The 13,086-nt window shown below is 37.1% G+C and overlaps 1 protein-coding gene across 1 annotated transcript in view; it reads left to right on the top strand.

Moving 5' to 3' along the window:
- EFHC2 (EF-hand domain containing 2) overlaps positions 1-13,086 on the top strand; it is a 267,304-nt gene that overhangs the window by 100,087 nt on the left and 154,131 nt on the right. Inside the window, 2 exon segments of the mRNA XM_088794715.1 lie at positions 8,657-8,880; positions 11,704-11,955. Of these exon segments, the coding sequence (XP_088650841.1) occupies positions 8,657-8,880; positions 11,704-11,955 (476 nt within the window).

Raw genomic sequence — 13,086 nt, 5'->3', positions numbered from 1 at the left:
TATGTTTTCTTCTATGCAGTTTATTGTGTCAGGTCTTATGCTTAAGTCTTTGATCCATTTTGAATTAACTTTGGTACATGGTGACAAATAGCAGTCCAGTTTCATTCTTTTGCACATGGCTATCCAATTCTCCCAGCACCATTTATTGAAGAGGCTGTCTTTCCTCCATTGTATGTTTTTAGCTTCTTTGTCAAAAATTACCTGTCCATATTTATGTGGTTTTATTTCTGGGTTCTCAATTCTATTCCATTGGTCTATGTGTCTGTTTTTCTGCCAATACCATGCTGTATTGATTATTGTAGCCCTGTAGTACAAGCCAAAGTCAGGAAGTGTGATACCTCTATTATTGTTCTTTTTTCTTAAGATTCCTTTGGCTATTCTTGGTCTTTTGTGGTTCCAAACGAAGCTGATGATTTTTTGTTCTATTTCTTTAAAATGTGCCATTGAGATTTTGATGGGGATTGCATTGAATCTGTGTATTGCTTTGGGTAATGTGGCCATTTTAACTATGTTGATTCTTCCAATTCATGAGCACGGAATGTCTTTCCATTTCTTTGTGTCTTCTTCAATTTCTTTCAAAAAATGTCTTATAGTTTTCAGCATATAGGTCTTTTACTTCCTTGGTTAAGTTTATTCCGAGGTTATTTTATTCTTTTTGCTGCAATTGCAAAAGGAATTGTTTTTGTATTTCTTTTTCTGAGATTTCATTGTTAGTATATAGGAAAGCAATGGACTTTTGTACGTTGATTTTGTAGGCAGCAACTTTACTGTATTCGTTGATTGTTTGTAATAGCTTTTTGGTGGAGTCTTTAAGGTATTCTATATATAGCATCATGTCATCTGCAAAGAGTGATAATTTAACTTCTTCATTCCCAATTTGGGTGCCTTTTATTTCTTTCTCTTGCCTGATTGCTCTGGCAAGGACTTCCAACACTCTGTTGAAAAGCAGAGGTGATAGGGGACAGCCCTGTCGTGTTCCTGAACGTAGAGCAAAGGGCTTCAGTTTTTCACCATTAATTATGATTTAGCTGCGGGCTTGTCATATATGGCCTTTATTATGTTGAGGTATTTTCTTTCTATACCTATTTAATTAAGTGTTTTAATCATAAATGGATGTTGTACGTTGTCGAATGCTTTTTCTGCATCAATTGATATAATCGTATGATTTTTGTCCTTTATTTTGTTTATATGATGTATCACATTGATGGATTTGCGGATGTTGAACCATCCTTGTGCCCTGGGGATGAACCCCACTTGGTCGTGATGAGCAATGTTTTTAATGCATTGTTGTATTCGATTTGCTAGAATTTTATTTAGGATTTTCGCATCGGTATTCATCAGAGATATTGGTCTGTAGTTTTCTTTTTTTGTGCTGTCCTTACCAGGTTTTGGTATCAGGGTAATGTTGGCCTCATAAAATGAGTTAGGGAGTACAGTCTCTTCAATTTTTTGGAAGAGTTTGAGCAGGATTCATATTAGATCCTCTTTGAAGGTTTGGTAAAATTCACTAGTGAAGCCATCTGGTCCCGGACTTTTGCTTTTGGGAAGGTTTTGGATGACTGATTCAATTTCGTTACTGGTGATCGGTCTGTTTAGATTTTCCAGTTCTTCATGGTTCAGTCTTGGAAGGCTATATGTTTCTAAGAACTTGTCCATTTCTTCTAGGTTATTGAATTTGGTGGCATATAGTCCTTCATAGTATTCTTGGATTATCCTTTGTATTTCTGTGATGTCCGTGATAACTTCCCCTTTTTCGTTTCTGATTTTGTTAATTAGTGTCTTCTCTCTTTTTATCTTAGTGAGTCTAGCCAAGGGTTTGTCAATTTTGTTAATCTTTTCAAAGAACCAGCTGTTTGTCACATTAATTTTTTCTATTGTCTTTTTGTTCTCTATTTCATTTAGTTCTGCTCTAATTTTTGTTATTTCCTTTCTTCTGCTGACCTTGGGTTTTATTTGTTCCTCTTTTTCTTGTTCTTTAAGGTGTAACATGAGGTTATTTATTTGGGATATTTCTTGTTTCTCGAGATAGGCCTGTAATGAGATAAATTTCCCTCTTAAAACTGCTTTCGCTGCATCCCCAAAATTTTGGTAGGATGTATTTTCATTGTCATTTGTTTCTATGTATCTTTTGATCTCTCCTCCAATTTCTTCTTTGACCCAGTCGTTCTTTAAAAGTATGTTGTTTAATCTCCATGTATTTGTGGTTTTTCCTGCTTTATTTTTGCAGTTGATATCCAATTTCAAAGCCTTGTGATCAGAGAATATGCTTGGTATGATTTCAATCTTCTTAAATCTGCTGAGACTGATTTTATGTCCCAGTATATGGTCTATCCTTGAGAATGTTCCATGTACACTAGAAAAGAATGTATAGTCTGATGTTTTTGGATGAAGTGCTATATATATGTCAATTATGTCCATTTCATCTAATGTGTCATTTAGGGCTGCTATTTGTTGTTTATTTTCTGTTTGTATGATCTATCCATAGCTGTCAATGATGTATTTAAGTCCCCTAGTATAATTGTGTTTTAGTCAATTTGTCCCTTTAGTTCTGTTAGTAGATGCTTGGTATATTTTGATGCACCCTGATCAGGGGCATAAATATTGATGACTGTTATGTCTTCTTGTTGTACAGTCCCCTTTACCATTATGAAATGTCCATCTTTGTCTCTTGTTATCTTTTTCACCTTGAAGTCTGATTCATCTGATATCATTATTGCTACACCTGATTTTCTCTGGGTACCATTTGCTTCGAGTGTCAATTTCCACCCTTTCACTTTGAGTCTGTGCTTTTCCTTGTAGCTGAGATGTGTCTCTTGGAGACAGCATATGGTTGGGTTTAATTTTTTGATCCAATCTGCTACTCTGTGCCTTTTTATTGGTGCGTTCAGTCCATTTACATTTAGGGTGATTATTGATAGGTGAGGGTTTCCTGTCATTCTGTCTTTAGTTTTCTGGTAAGGCTGTGTCTGCATTGTTTCTTTGCCTTTTTGTTGTTGTCTATTATTTCTGTGTGGTGGTATTCTATGATGTTTCCCTCTGTTTCTTCTTTTATTACAGTATGCATTTCAGTTCTGGATTTTTTTTTTTTGAGTGGTTACCCTTAAGTTGATGTAAAAGGAAGTTTGATATTTAGAGTATTCCATTTTCTTCAGCCCGCTTACTTTCTCCATTCCCATATTCCGGTTTAGGCCTTTACTCTCCCCCTTTTTGAGTTTTGGTTGCCACAAATTGTCCCTGTTGATGGTGGACGAATAGCCTCCTTTAGTATTTCTTGTAGTGCAGGTCGTGTATTAGAAAATTCCCTCAGCTTCTGTATGTCTGGAAAGGTCTTTATTCCTCCTTCATATCTAAAGGATATCTTTGCTGGATATCTTATTCTTGGCGCATGATTTCTGTCTTTCAATAGTTTGAATATTTGGTTCCACTTCCTCCTGGCTTGTAGAGTTTCTGCTGAAAAATCTGATGATAATTTAATGGGCTTTCCTTTGTAAGTTACCGTCTTCTTTTCCCTGGCTGCCTTGAGGATTCTTTCTTTGTCGTTGATTTTAGACAGCTTCAATACAATGTGCCTTGGAGAAGGCCTGTTGGGATTGAGGTAACTAGGTGTTCTATTTACTTCTTGGATTCGAGGGTCCAGTTTTTCCACAAGTTTGGGAAGTTCTCATCGACAGTTTGTTTGAATATATTCTCTGTTCCCTTCTCTCTTCCTTCTCCTACTGGTATGCCCATTATTCTTATATTGCTCTTTCTGATGGAGTCAGAGAGTTCTTGTAGAGTTCTTTCATTTCTTTTAAGTCTCAAGTGTCTTTCTTCTTCCATCTGTTTAATTTCCAGGTTTCTATCTTCGATGTCACTGATTCTTTCCTCCATGTGGTAAACTCTACTACCTAAGCTGGTTATTTCATTCTTAATTTCTTCTATTCAGTTCTTAATCTCCAGAAATTCTGTTTGTTTTTGTTTTTTTAATTTCAATCTCTTTCGTAAAATGCTCATGCTGTTCTTTGATTGTTTCTGAGTTCATTTAACTGCCTATCTGTGTTTTCTTGCATCTCGTTGAGTTTTTTCAGAACTGCAATCTTGAATTCTCTGTCATTTAAGTCACATATTTCTGTATCTTTAAGTGCCTTTTCTGGAGATTTTTCACTTTCTTTCTGAGCAGTGTTGTTGCCTTGGTTATTCATGACAATTACTGGTTTACTATTTCTCTTGCTAGACATCTACAGGAGTGGCTTCTGCAACAGGTTGATAGGAAGTGGTCTTTCTTTTGTTTTCCAGTACTTGTTGGTAGAATGTTTTATTTTTTCTCCAACTGCAGCTTATTTTTCTTCTCCCACATGGTAGTGCTCTGTTTTCTCTGCACTATTCCAGCTTCTCACAAAATGGGGTGATTCCCGGGAGACGGGATTCTCCTCTGTTAATAGTTTGTCTAGGTCACAGGGCGCAGTGTCCTAGTGGGTATGCGGAGAGTTTTTGATGTTACAAAGCTCTTCCAGCTCCTGATTCAGAGCCCGTATGTTTCAGCAGTTCTGTTTACTCCTGCAGGGATCCGCCGAGATAGGTGGGGCCAGGGGCGGGGTGAGTCGTGAGAGGTGGCCCAGAGCAATGGCTTCGACCACCACCACAGCTGGTCCTGCTTCCACAGCTCCCTCCCCTTTGCCGGAACTAGTTGGGCTGCGAATTTGTGTCTGTGGTCCACAGTTCTCAGAACAGCAAATATTCTGTTCTTTTGATCTGACACTGCTACTGTTCCTATTCTAGTACCAGGCAGGTGGGGGCAGTGCGAGCTCTGGGAGGGGAGGGAGGGTGCGGCTAGTCTCAGTGCCTAAGGCTCTGTTCTCTGCTCGGCAGTGAGGGCTTAAACCACTGTTTTCAGTCTTCTTCCCTCAGTCTTTTCACCGAGGTCTCTGCCATGAGCATTGGGTTCAGCTGTGTTATATGCTGCCCCCTCAGCCCTGTGGGCCATAAGTGGAGCCCAAGCTGTCCGAGTTCTTCCCTCTCCCGCAGCTGCGGTATTTCCAGGATGCAGTGGTCTTGGAGCACTGAGCTAGGTCTGCGTCCTGTGCCCGTGCTGCTCCGTCTCCCCACTTCTCCCTTTCTTCCTCCCCCCCCTCCCCCCCCTGGCTCACGCGAATCTCCCACCTGTAGGTGATTTCAGTAGTGGGCCTCTTCGTCTTGCCTTTCTGCTGTGCAGGGAGTCCTTTGTTCAGTTTTTGTTGTTTGATTTGTTGTAAATTCCAGGGAAGCTTTACGGAGGTTCACCTCACGCCGCCATTTGTCCTCCGTCCGTCATTCGAGTTTATTCTTGTATGTAGTGTAAGAAAGTGATCCAGTTTCATTTTTTTGCATGTATCTGTTGAGTTTTCCCTACACCATTTATTGACAAGACTATCTTTACCCCACCGTCTATTTTTGCCTCCTTTGTAATAAATTAATTGACCGTATAGGCATGGGTTTATTTCTCGGCTCTCTATTCTGTTCCATTGATCTATGTATCTGTTTTTATTCTAGTACCATGCTGTTTTGAGTATTATGGCCTTGTAGTATAGTTTGATATTAGGTAGCATGATACCTCCACCTTTGTTCTTCTTTTTCAAAAATTATGTGGGGTCTTCTGTGGTTCTATATAAGTTTTAGGAGTATATGTTCTAGTTTTGTGAAAAATGCCAGTGGATTTTGATAAAGATTGCATTGAATCTGTAGATTGCTTTGGGTAGTATGGACATTTTAATGATGTTATTTCTTCCTATTTATGAGCGAGATATATGCTCCCATTTATTTCTATCTTCTTTAATTTCTTTCTTCAGTATCTTACAGTTTTCTGAGTACTGGTCTTTTAACTCCTTGGTTATTTATTCTTAGGTATTTTATATATATGTATTTTTGATGCAGTTGTGAATGGAATTGTTTTCTTAATTTCTCTTTCTGATAATACAGTATTGATATGTAAAAATGCAACCGATTTCTAAATATTTATTTTATATCCTGCTACTTTACTGAATTTATTTATCCGTTCTAATAGTTTTTTGGTGGAATCTTTGAGGTTCTCTGTATGTATTATAGTGTCATCTGCAAATAATGACAGTTTGATTTCTTCTTTTCCAATTTGGATACCTTTTATTTCTTTTTATTGTCTGATTGCTGTGGCTAGGACATCCAATACTATGTGACATAAAAGTGATGAAAGTGGACATCGTTGTGTTGTTCCTGATCTTAAGGAGAATGCTTTTAGCTTTTTCTCATTGAATTGTGGGTTTGTCATATGTGGCCTTTATTATGTTGAGATATCTTCCCTCTAGTCCTCCTTTACTAAGTGTTTTTATCATAAAATGGATGCTGGATTTTGTCAAACACTTTTTTGCATCTATTGATATGATCATATGATTTTTGTCTTTCATTTTGTTTATGTAGTGTAATCTTGTTAATTGATTTGTGGATATTGGACCAACCTTGCATTCCAGAAATAAATCACACTTGACCGTGGGTTATGATCTGCTGAATTCAGTTTGCTTATATTTTGTGGAGGATTTTTGCATCTGTTTTCATCAGGCATATTGGTGTATAATTTTTTGGTGATATCTTTGTCTGGTTTTGGAATCAGGGTAATGCTGGCCTCATAAAATAAGCTTGGGAGCCTTCCCTCCTCTTGAAGATTTTGGAATGGTTTGAGGTGGATAGGTGTTAATTCTTCTTTGAATGTTTGGTAAAATTCACATGCAAAGCCATCTGGTGCAGGAGTTTTGTATGTTGGAAGCTTGTTAATTACTGATTTGGTTTCATTAGTAGTTTGATCTGTTCAGATTTTCTGTTTCTTCTTGATTCAGCCTTGGAAGTTTGTATATTCATAGGAATTGATCCATTTCTTCCAGATATTCCAATTTGTTGGCATATAATTGTTCTTAGTATTTTCTTATAATCCTTTGTATTTCTGTGATGTCCATTGTCACTTCTTTCATTCCTGATTTTTTTATCTAGTTTCTGTCTTTTTTCCTGGGTGGTTCTCGGTAAAGTTTCATCAGTTTTGTTTTCTCTTTCAAGGAACGAGTTTTTGGTTTCATTAATCTTTTGTATTTCTTTACATTTTATTTCTACTCTGATATTTATTATTTCCTTCCTTCTACTCATTTTGGGTTTTGTTTGCTGTTCATTTTCCCAGTTCTCTTAGGTGTAAAATTTGACTATTTATTTGAGATTTTTCTTGTTTCTTGAGATAGGCTTGCATTGCTATGAATTTCCCTCTTAGGACTGCATTTGCTGTGTTCCATAGATTTGGGGTTGTTGTATTTTCCTTTTCATTTGTCTCATGATATCTTTTGATTTCTTGCTTGATCTTATTGTTAACCCATTCATTGTTTTGTAGTTTATTATTTAGCCTCCATGTGTTTGTGTATTTTTCAGCTTTTTTCTTGTAATTTATTTCTAGTTTCATACCTTTGTGGTCAGAGAAGATGCTTGATATGATTTCAGTCTTCTTACATTCATTGAGACTTGTTTTGTTGCCTAACATATGATCTGTGTTGGAAAATGTTCCATCTGCACTTGAAAAGAATGTGCGTTCTGCTGCTTTGGGGCAAAATGCTCTAAAAATATCAATTCAATCCATCTGGCCTAGTCATTTAAGGCCACTGTTTCCTTGTTGATTTTGCGTCTGGAAGATCTATCCCTTGATGTCAGTGGGGAGGGTGTTAAAGTCCTCTACTATGACTCTATTACTGTCAGTTTCTCCCTTTATGTTGGTTAATATTTGCTTTATGTATTTCAGTGCTCCCATGTTGGGTGCATAAATGTTTACAAGGGTTATATTCTCTTTTGGGATTGATTTTTTTATCATTATGAAGTGTCCTTTTTTGTCTCTTATTATAACCTTTGCTTTAAAATCTATTTTGTCTGATATAAGTGTTGGTACCCCAGCTTTTTTTTTCATTTCTATTTGCATGAAATACCTTTTTCAGTGCCTTTGCTTTCAGTCTGTGTGTTTCAATCTGAAGTGGGTCTCTTGTAGACAGCATATGTATGGGTCTTGTTTTCTTATCCATTCAGCTACCATATATCTTTTGATTGGAGTTTTTAATCCATTTATATTTAAAGTGATTACTGATAGGTACATAGTTATTTCCATCTTATTATTCATATTTATGTACTTTATTTTCCCCCTTCTTCTTAAAGAAGTCCCTTTAACATTTCTTGTAATACTGGTTTGGTGGTGATGAACTGCTTTAGCTTTTTTTTGTTCAGGAAGCTCTTTATTTCTCCTTCAATTTCCAATGATAGCCTTGCTGTGTAGAATAGTCTTGGTTGTAGGTGTGTGAAAGTGTTCCTGTTTGTCTGGGAAAATACATGGTAGCAATGTCTGGCATATTAGGTCACTCTGTTATGCCCTTCTTCCCTACCATCCTAGTATTTATGGGTTACTAAAGTACTTCCCCAGTACCACTTAGGGAACTCTAATAACATGCAAGTCTGGTCAAATAAGTCTTGACCTCCGAAGTCTCAGCTCCCTGTGGTACCATCAGAGTTTGAACATACTAATGCTGTCTCCATGAAACAGCTCTTTGCCAAGTGACTGTTGTCAGAAAGCATTCAGGGCTGTTAGAGTTGTGCTGTGACTTCTTCCTTGTTAGCCTCATGATGAAATAGTTTTATTTTATTTATGCCATAGGGACTTTTATCCGGCGTCATCGGGTTTCTCTTCCACCTCCTCATGATGATCAGTTTTATACTGTGTATCATTTCAATATCAACATAGACATTGTCTTTTATGGCTGAACATTCAAGATTTATGACTGTGATGCATTCACAAAAAACTTTTTGAAGAAAATAGGAGTCAAATTAAACCCTCCAGGACGATGTCCAGAAGATCCTTACCTGAAGATATGGAGAAAGGTAAGAAGTTGATACATTTGTGAGTTTTTATCTTCAGAATGATAACCCCTTCAGAAAGTTAGTAGAGTGTACTGTTACTTCTGATGCAAATGTGAGAGAACTTTTGAGGCCATAGTCACTGGAGTTGCCTTCTTTTGGCTTCATTCACTGCCCCTGCCCTCACTTCTCTCCATGGAGAGTTTTCCTTCCAGACCATAGGAGTTCTCAGTGAGCTGCCCACTTAGGACCATTTCTAAGAGCCCACAGACGGTTTTGTGGTCACTGACAGCGAAAGAGTTGGGCCCACATTTACCTGGCTTGTCTTTTCCCATTTAGTTGCCTAACTCTGGAGAAATCTTTGCTTCTGTACTATTGATTTAGTGAGTCAAGCCCTCACTACACCTTTTACCTTTTTCTTTTTTTCGCGGGACTCCCAGTTCCCCTTATGGTAGCATCAGATGCAGAGATGTTCTGGAGGAGTGAGAAGAGTATGATTTCAATATACCCCCATTATGAAAGGATGATTGTTTTCAAAGTCTGACCCCAGTTAGTGTAGGGAGGAAAGAATCAGTGTTAGTAGTAGTATTATTTTCTTTCTAAAGTTTTTTTTTAATTATCCCTTGGCCCAAATTTTATGTTTTATAGAAGAATCTGAACACCCAAAAGGGCAAGTGTCATGTGGAAGATCACTAACTAGCCAATCTTCTTGCTGGGACTTGAACTCAAATCTCTTCATTAGTACCCTGGTTTTCATTATTCTCATTTGTTTTTCTCTTTTTATTGAAGTATGATTATACATAGTAAAATACACAGAAATTAAGTATACGGTTGGGTGAGTCTTAACAAATGCATATACCCATGTAATCCACACCCAAATCAAAATATAGAACATTTCAGTCACCACCCCTCCAGAAAGTTCCCTCAGTCCTTTTTCCAATGAATCCCTCTTCTCACCAAGTGATAACAACTATTCTCATTTCTATCCTATAGATAAGTTTAATCTTATTTTTATTGTTTCTAGATTTGTAATTTATTTCTTTGCAGAAAGATAATATAAAATTGAGAATAAAATTCTCCTTGTTTTGATCTCTTGTTAAAAGCTGAATGTAGGATCATTCCTGCCTCCTAGCCCCATCAGAATTATTCTTCAATGTTGTAGGCATACAACCTTCCCGAGAAATATATATTGTTGATCCTGGAATATCTAAGGTGAAATCCTTGTGGCATTATACCTGTGTGTATTGGTGTGCAAGAAGATTTATGGTTTGGGTTCATTTTTATTTTTCCAAATGCCTTAGATAAAAACAGTTTTTAGAGCTAGCAGAGAGAACCTAAAAGAAATGGATCCATATGAATTACCACCCTTTGCGTATGGCTGCACTCATTCACTAACAGTTAGTATTTTATGATGGTGATTGTGAATGATGATGCATTATATGAAATATATAGAGCACTGTGCAATTTCCTAGGTTTATAATAAAAATAATCTTTTGTGCCAGGAATCAAGAATAAATACCAAGAACAGCCAAGAAATGTTTTAAGTAATTTCCTTTTAGATTGGGAAAATCATTTTAGCATTTATTCCCTCAGGGAGAAAGCTCTTCAATAAATATAGAAATCTGTGGAAAATTAGGAGTTTAATATGAGGCTTTTATATTGATTTTAATACTTTTACTTCTCCAGTGTTTGCCGTCTTGAAATTTAAAGTTAAAATTAAACAGTTTAATGTAAACTGAAAATAGCCCCAATGGTGTGTAATCAATAATGCATTTCTTAGAGGAGTTATAATACCAAAGAAATATTTTTCAATTGATGAAAGTAGAAGTCCCATTCCTTCATTTAAAGATCAAGGATAAGACTGAAGAGCCTTTGGAAGGCCATCGTGTCTCCCACTGTGTTGGGGCAAGTCTGCACCTAGACTGCCCTGGACAGATAAACAAATTTGAGAATTTCCAAATCAGATTACATAACACAATGTAATCTCCCTTGCCACTGAGCACTTCCTTATATAATGATCCTATTTGGCTACATCAGATAGAATGGGGGTACTTTTGCTCCAAGGGCTGAGAACATGCAAACAGAGAAGAGTTGCACTAAGAAGACTGCAGAGCTCGTGGTTGCTGGGTTGGAAGACAGAGCCCAGGCAGTGGTTCTGTGCTGATTGGGATGTTTTCCATTAGCTCTGCTTCTGTTTCTATGACCTTTCAAATCCTCAGTATCTAAAGCTTTTGAGCAAAATAAACTACAAATATATTTCTTCCCTTTTACCTTCACAAAAATCTTTGGCTGAATAAGAAGGCTATGCCAATATGAATTTTCAGTGAAAAGACAAACAGTTATTTTGGTTGAGATATAATTAACATAGACTCATGTACAAATCTTAAGGATACAGATCAAGTTTTGAAAAAATGTGTACAATTTAGTAATCAGCATGAAAATCAAGATACAGAATATTTCCATCACCCCAGAAAGTTCCCTTGTCCCCCTTTCCAGTCAATCTCCCTCCAAAGGGCAATTGCTGTTCTAATTTGTCACCGTACATTAGTTTTGTCTTTTCTTAAACAATAATTTTAGTTCTTTGAGAAAATCAGTCTTTACAAACATTACAGAAATATATTTTAGTGTATTAAAATAATTTCTAATATGACAGGCTTCCTAATACTTAATTATATTTTTAAGGTTAAAACATTATATGTGCCTATATATATGGATATTGTTAGTTGAAATTTTTAAAAAAATCAGAATATTCTATGGAAAAGGTATCTTTATGTTCTTTGATTGCTTGCATCCCAGAAGTGCTTATACCCAAACCACAACTGTTATTGACCTTTGCTCCATTTTCAGAATCTAGACTACATAAAGCGCTTACATCCCCATGGGCCCTCCAACGCCCTGAAACAGTTCCTCGAATATGATGGGAAGGTTTTGCGTTTCTTCTGCCTGTGGGACAATTCAACCTCATTGTTCGGAAACCGTAGAGAGCTCATCTTGCATTATTTTCTGTCTGATGATACTATCGAAATCAAAGAATTGCTACCACACAACTCAGGCCGAGATGGTATGCCATTTTTCCTCCAGAGGAGAAAGCTGCCCAAGGTGAGCAGTATACAGAGAACCATTTTCCCAGTTTGCTTGTAGTCTGAAAGACTCTAGTCACTTACTGAAATGTTAAGTATTATGACTATGTGATAACAGTTACCATATATTAGTGCAAGTGTTTAGAAGACTTTCATTTTGTGCCCTATATTAATATATATCTTTGAAAGTAATACAGAGGATATGACAAATTGGAGTTGGAATATTCTGGGCTTAAGGCAAGTAAAGGAAAAAAGTCAGATGCAAGAGAAAGCATCTATTTATCATTGAGTTCACAATCAGTCTTATGAAGGTAACTGACTCTCTAGCAGTGACTCATGGCCTTGGATTGGGCACTGGCCTCTGGCCTCTGTAGCTTACTGAGGAGATTCCATGATATTGGTTTGGGTTCTGAGTGTGCACACAAACATACATGCATACGCACAGGAGTGACTCTTCTGAGAGTAGCCACCAGTCACCAGCTAGCCACTGGGTAGTGGCAGTGACAGCTTTTGCATTTTATTTACTATTAAAAAGGAGTTGTCAGATTGATTTCTATACATATTTATGGCAATTTGAGAGCTAATATAACTTGGGTACAGCCAGAAATGACACAGAGACAGAAGACCTGGGTTAGACTTGTGGTTCTGCACTTCATAGCTGGATCATCTTGGGCAAGTCACTTAACCTTTTTGAGTGTATTTCCTTATCTCTAAAATGCAGTTAACACAGCCTCCATCCTGAGGTAACTATAAAAATAGAATAAAATAACATAGCAAAAAATACTATCAAAGGACCTATAAAGATTTATAAGGACACACAAAAATATAAAGGCTTTTTCACAGTTCCATGTTATGTTTTATTTCTTACTTGGATCAAGTATTTTTTAACTTAATTTTTAGTGCTATAGAAGGGGTTACTGAAACTCCCATTTCTGATGCAAACAACTGCTGGTTATATGGTCTACACAGGAGGCTCTCCCAGATTCTCTGAGCCCACCCCCAGAAGCCCTGCTGTGTTGCTGGGAGGGGATAGCTGGGGGAGGTAGGCAGGATTTGTCACAGAGGGAGCTCTGGGGTATGCATAGCAGGTAGCCAGAAGGTACCAGGGAAGCCTGTTTTTAGAATGGCTTTGAAAAATAGGCTGAATATA

The sequence above is a fragment of the Rhinolophus sinicus genome, chromosome 18 (assembly GCF_057876585.1).
Source record: "Rhinolophus sinicus isolate RSI-liver-muscle chromosome 18, RSI-T2T, whole genome shotgun sequence".
In the NCBI taxonomy this organism is placed as follows: Eukaryota; Metazoa; Chordata; class Mammalia; order Chiroptera; family Rhinolophidae; genus Rhinolophus; species Rhinolophus sinicus.
Note: the sequence above shows the minus strand (reverse complement) of the source record. Positions and strands in the feature narration are given on the sequence as shown.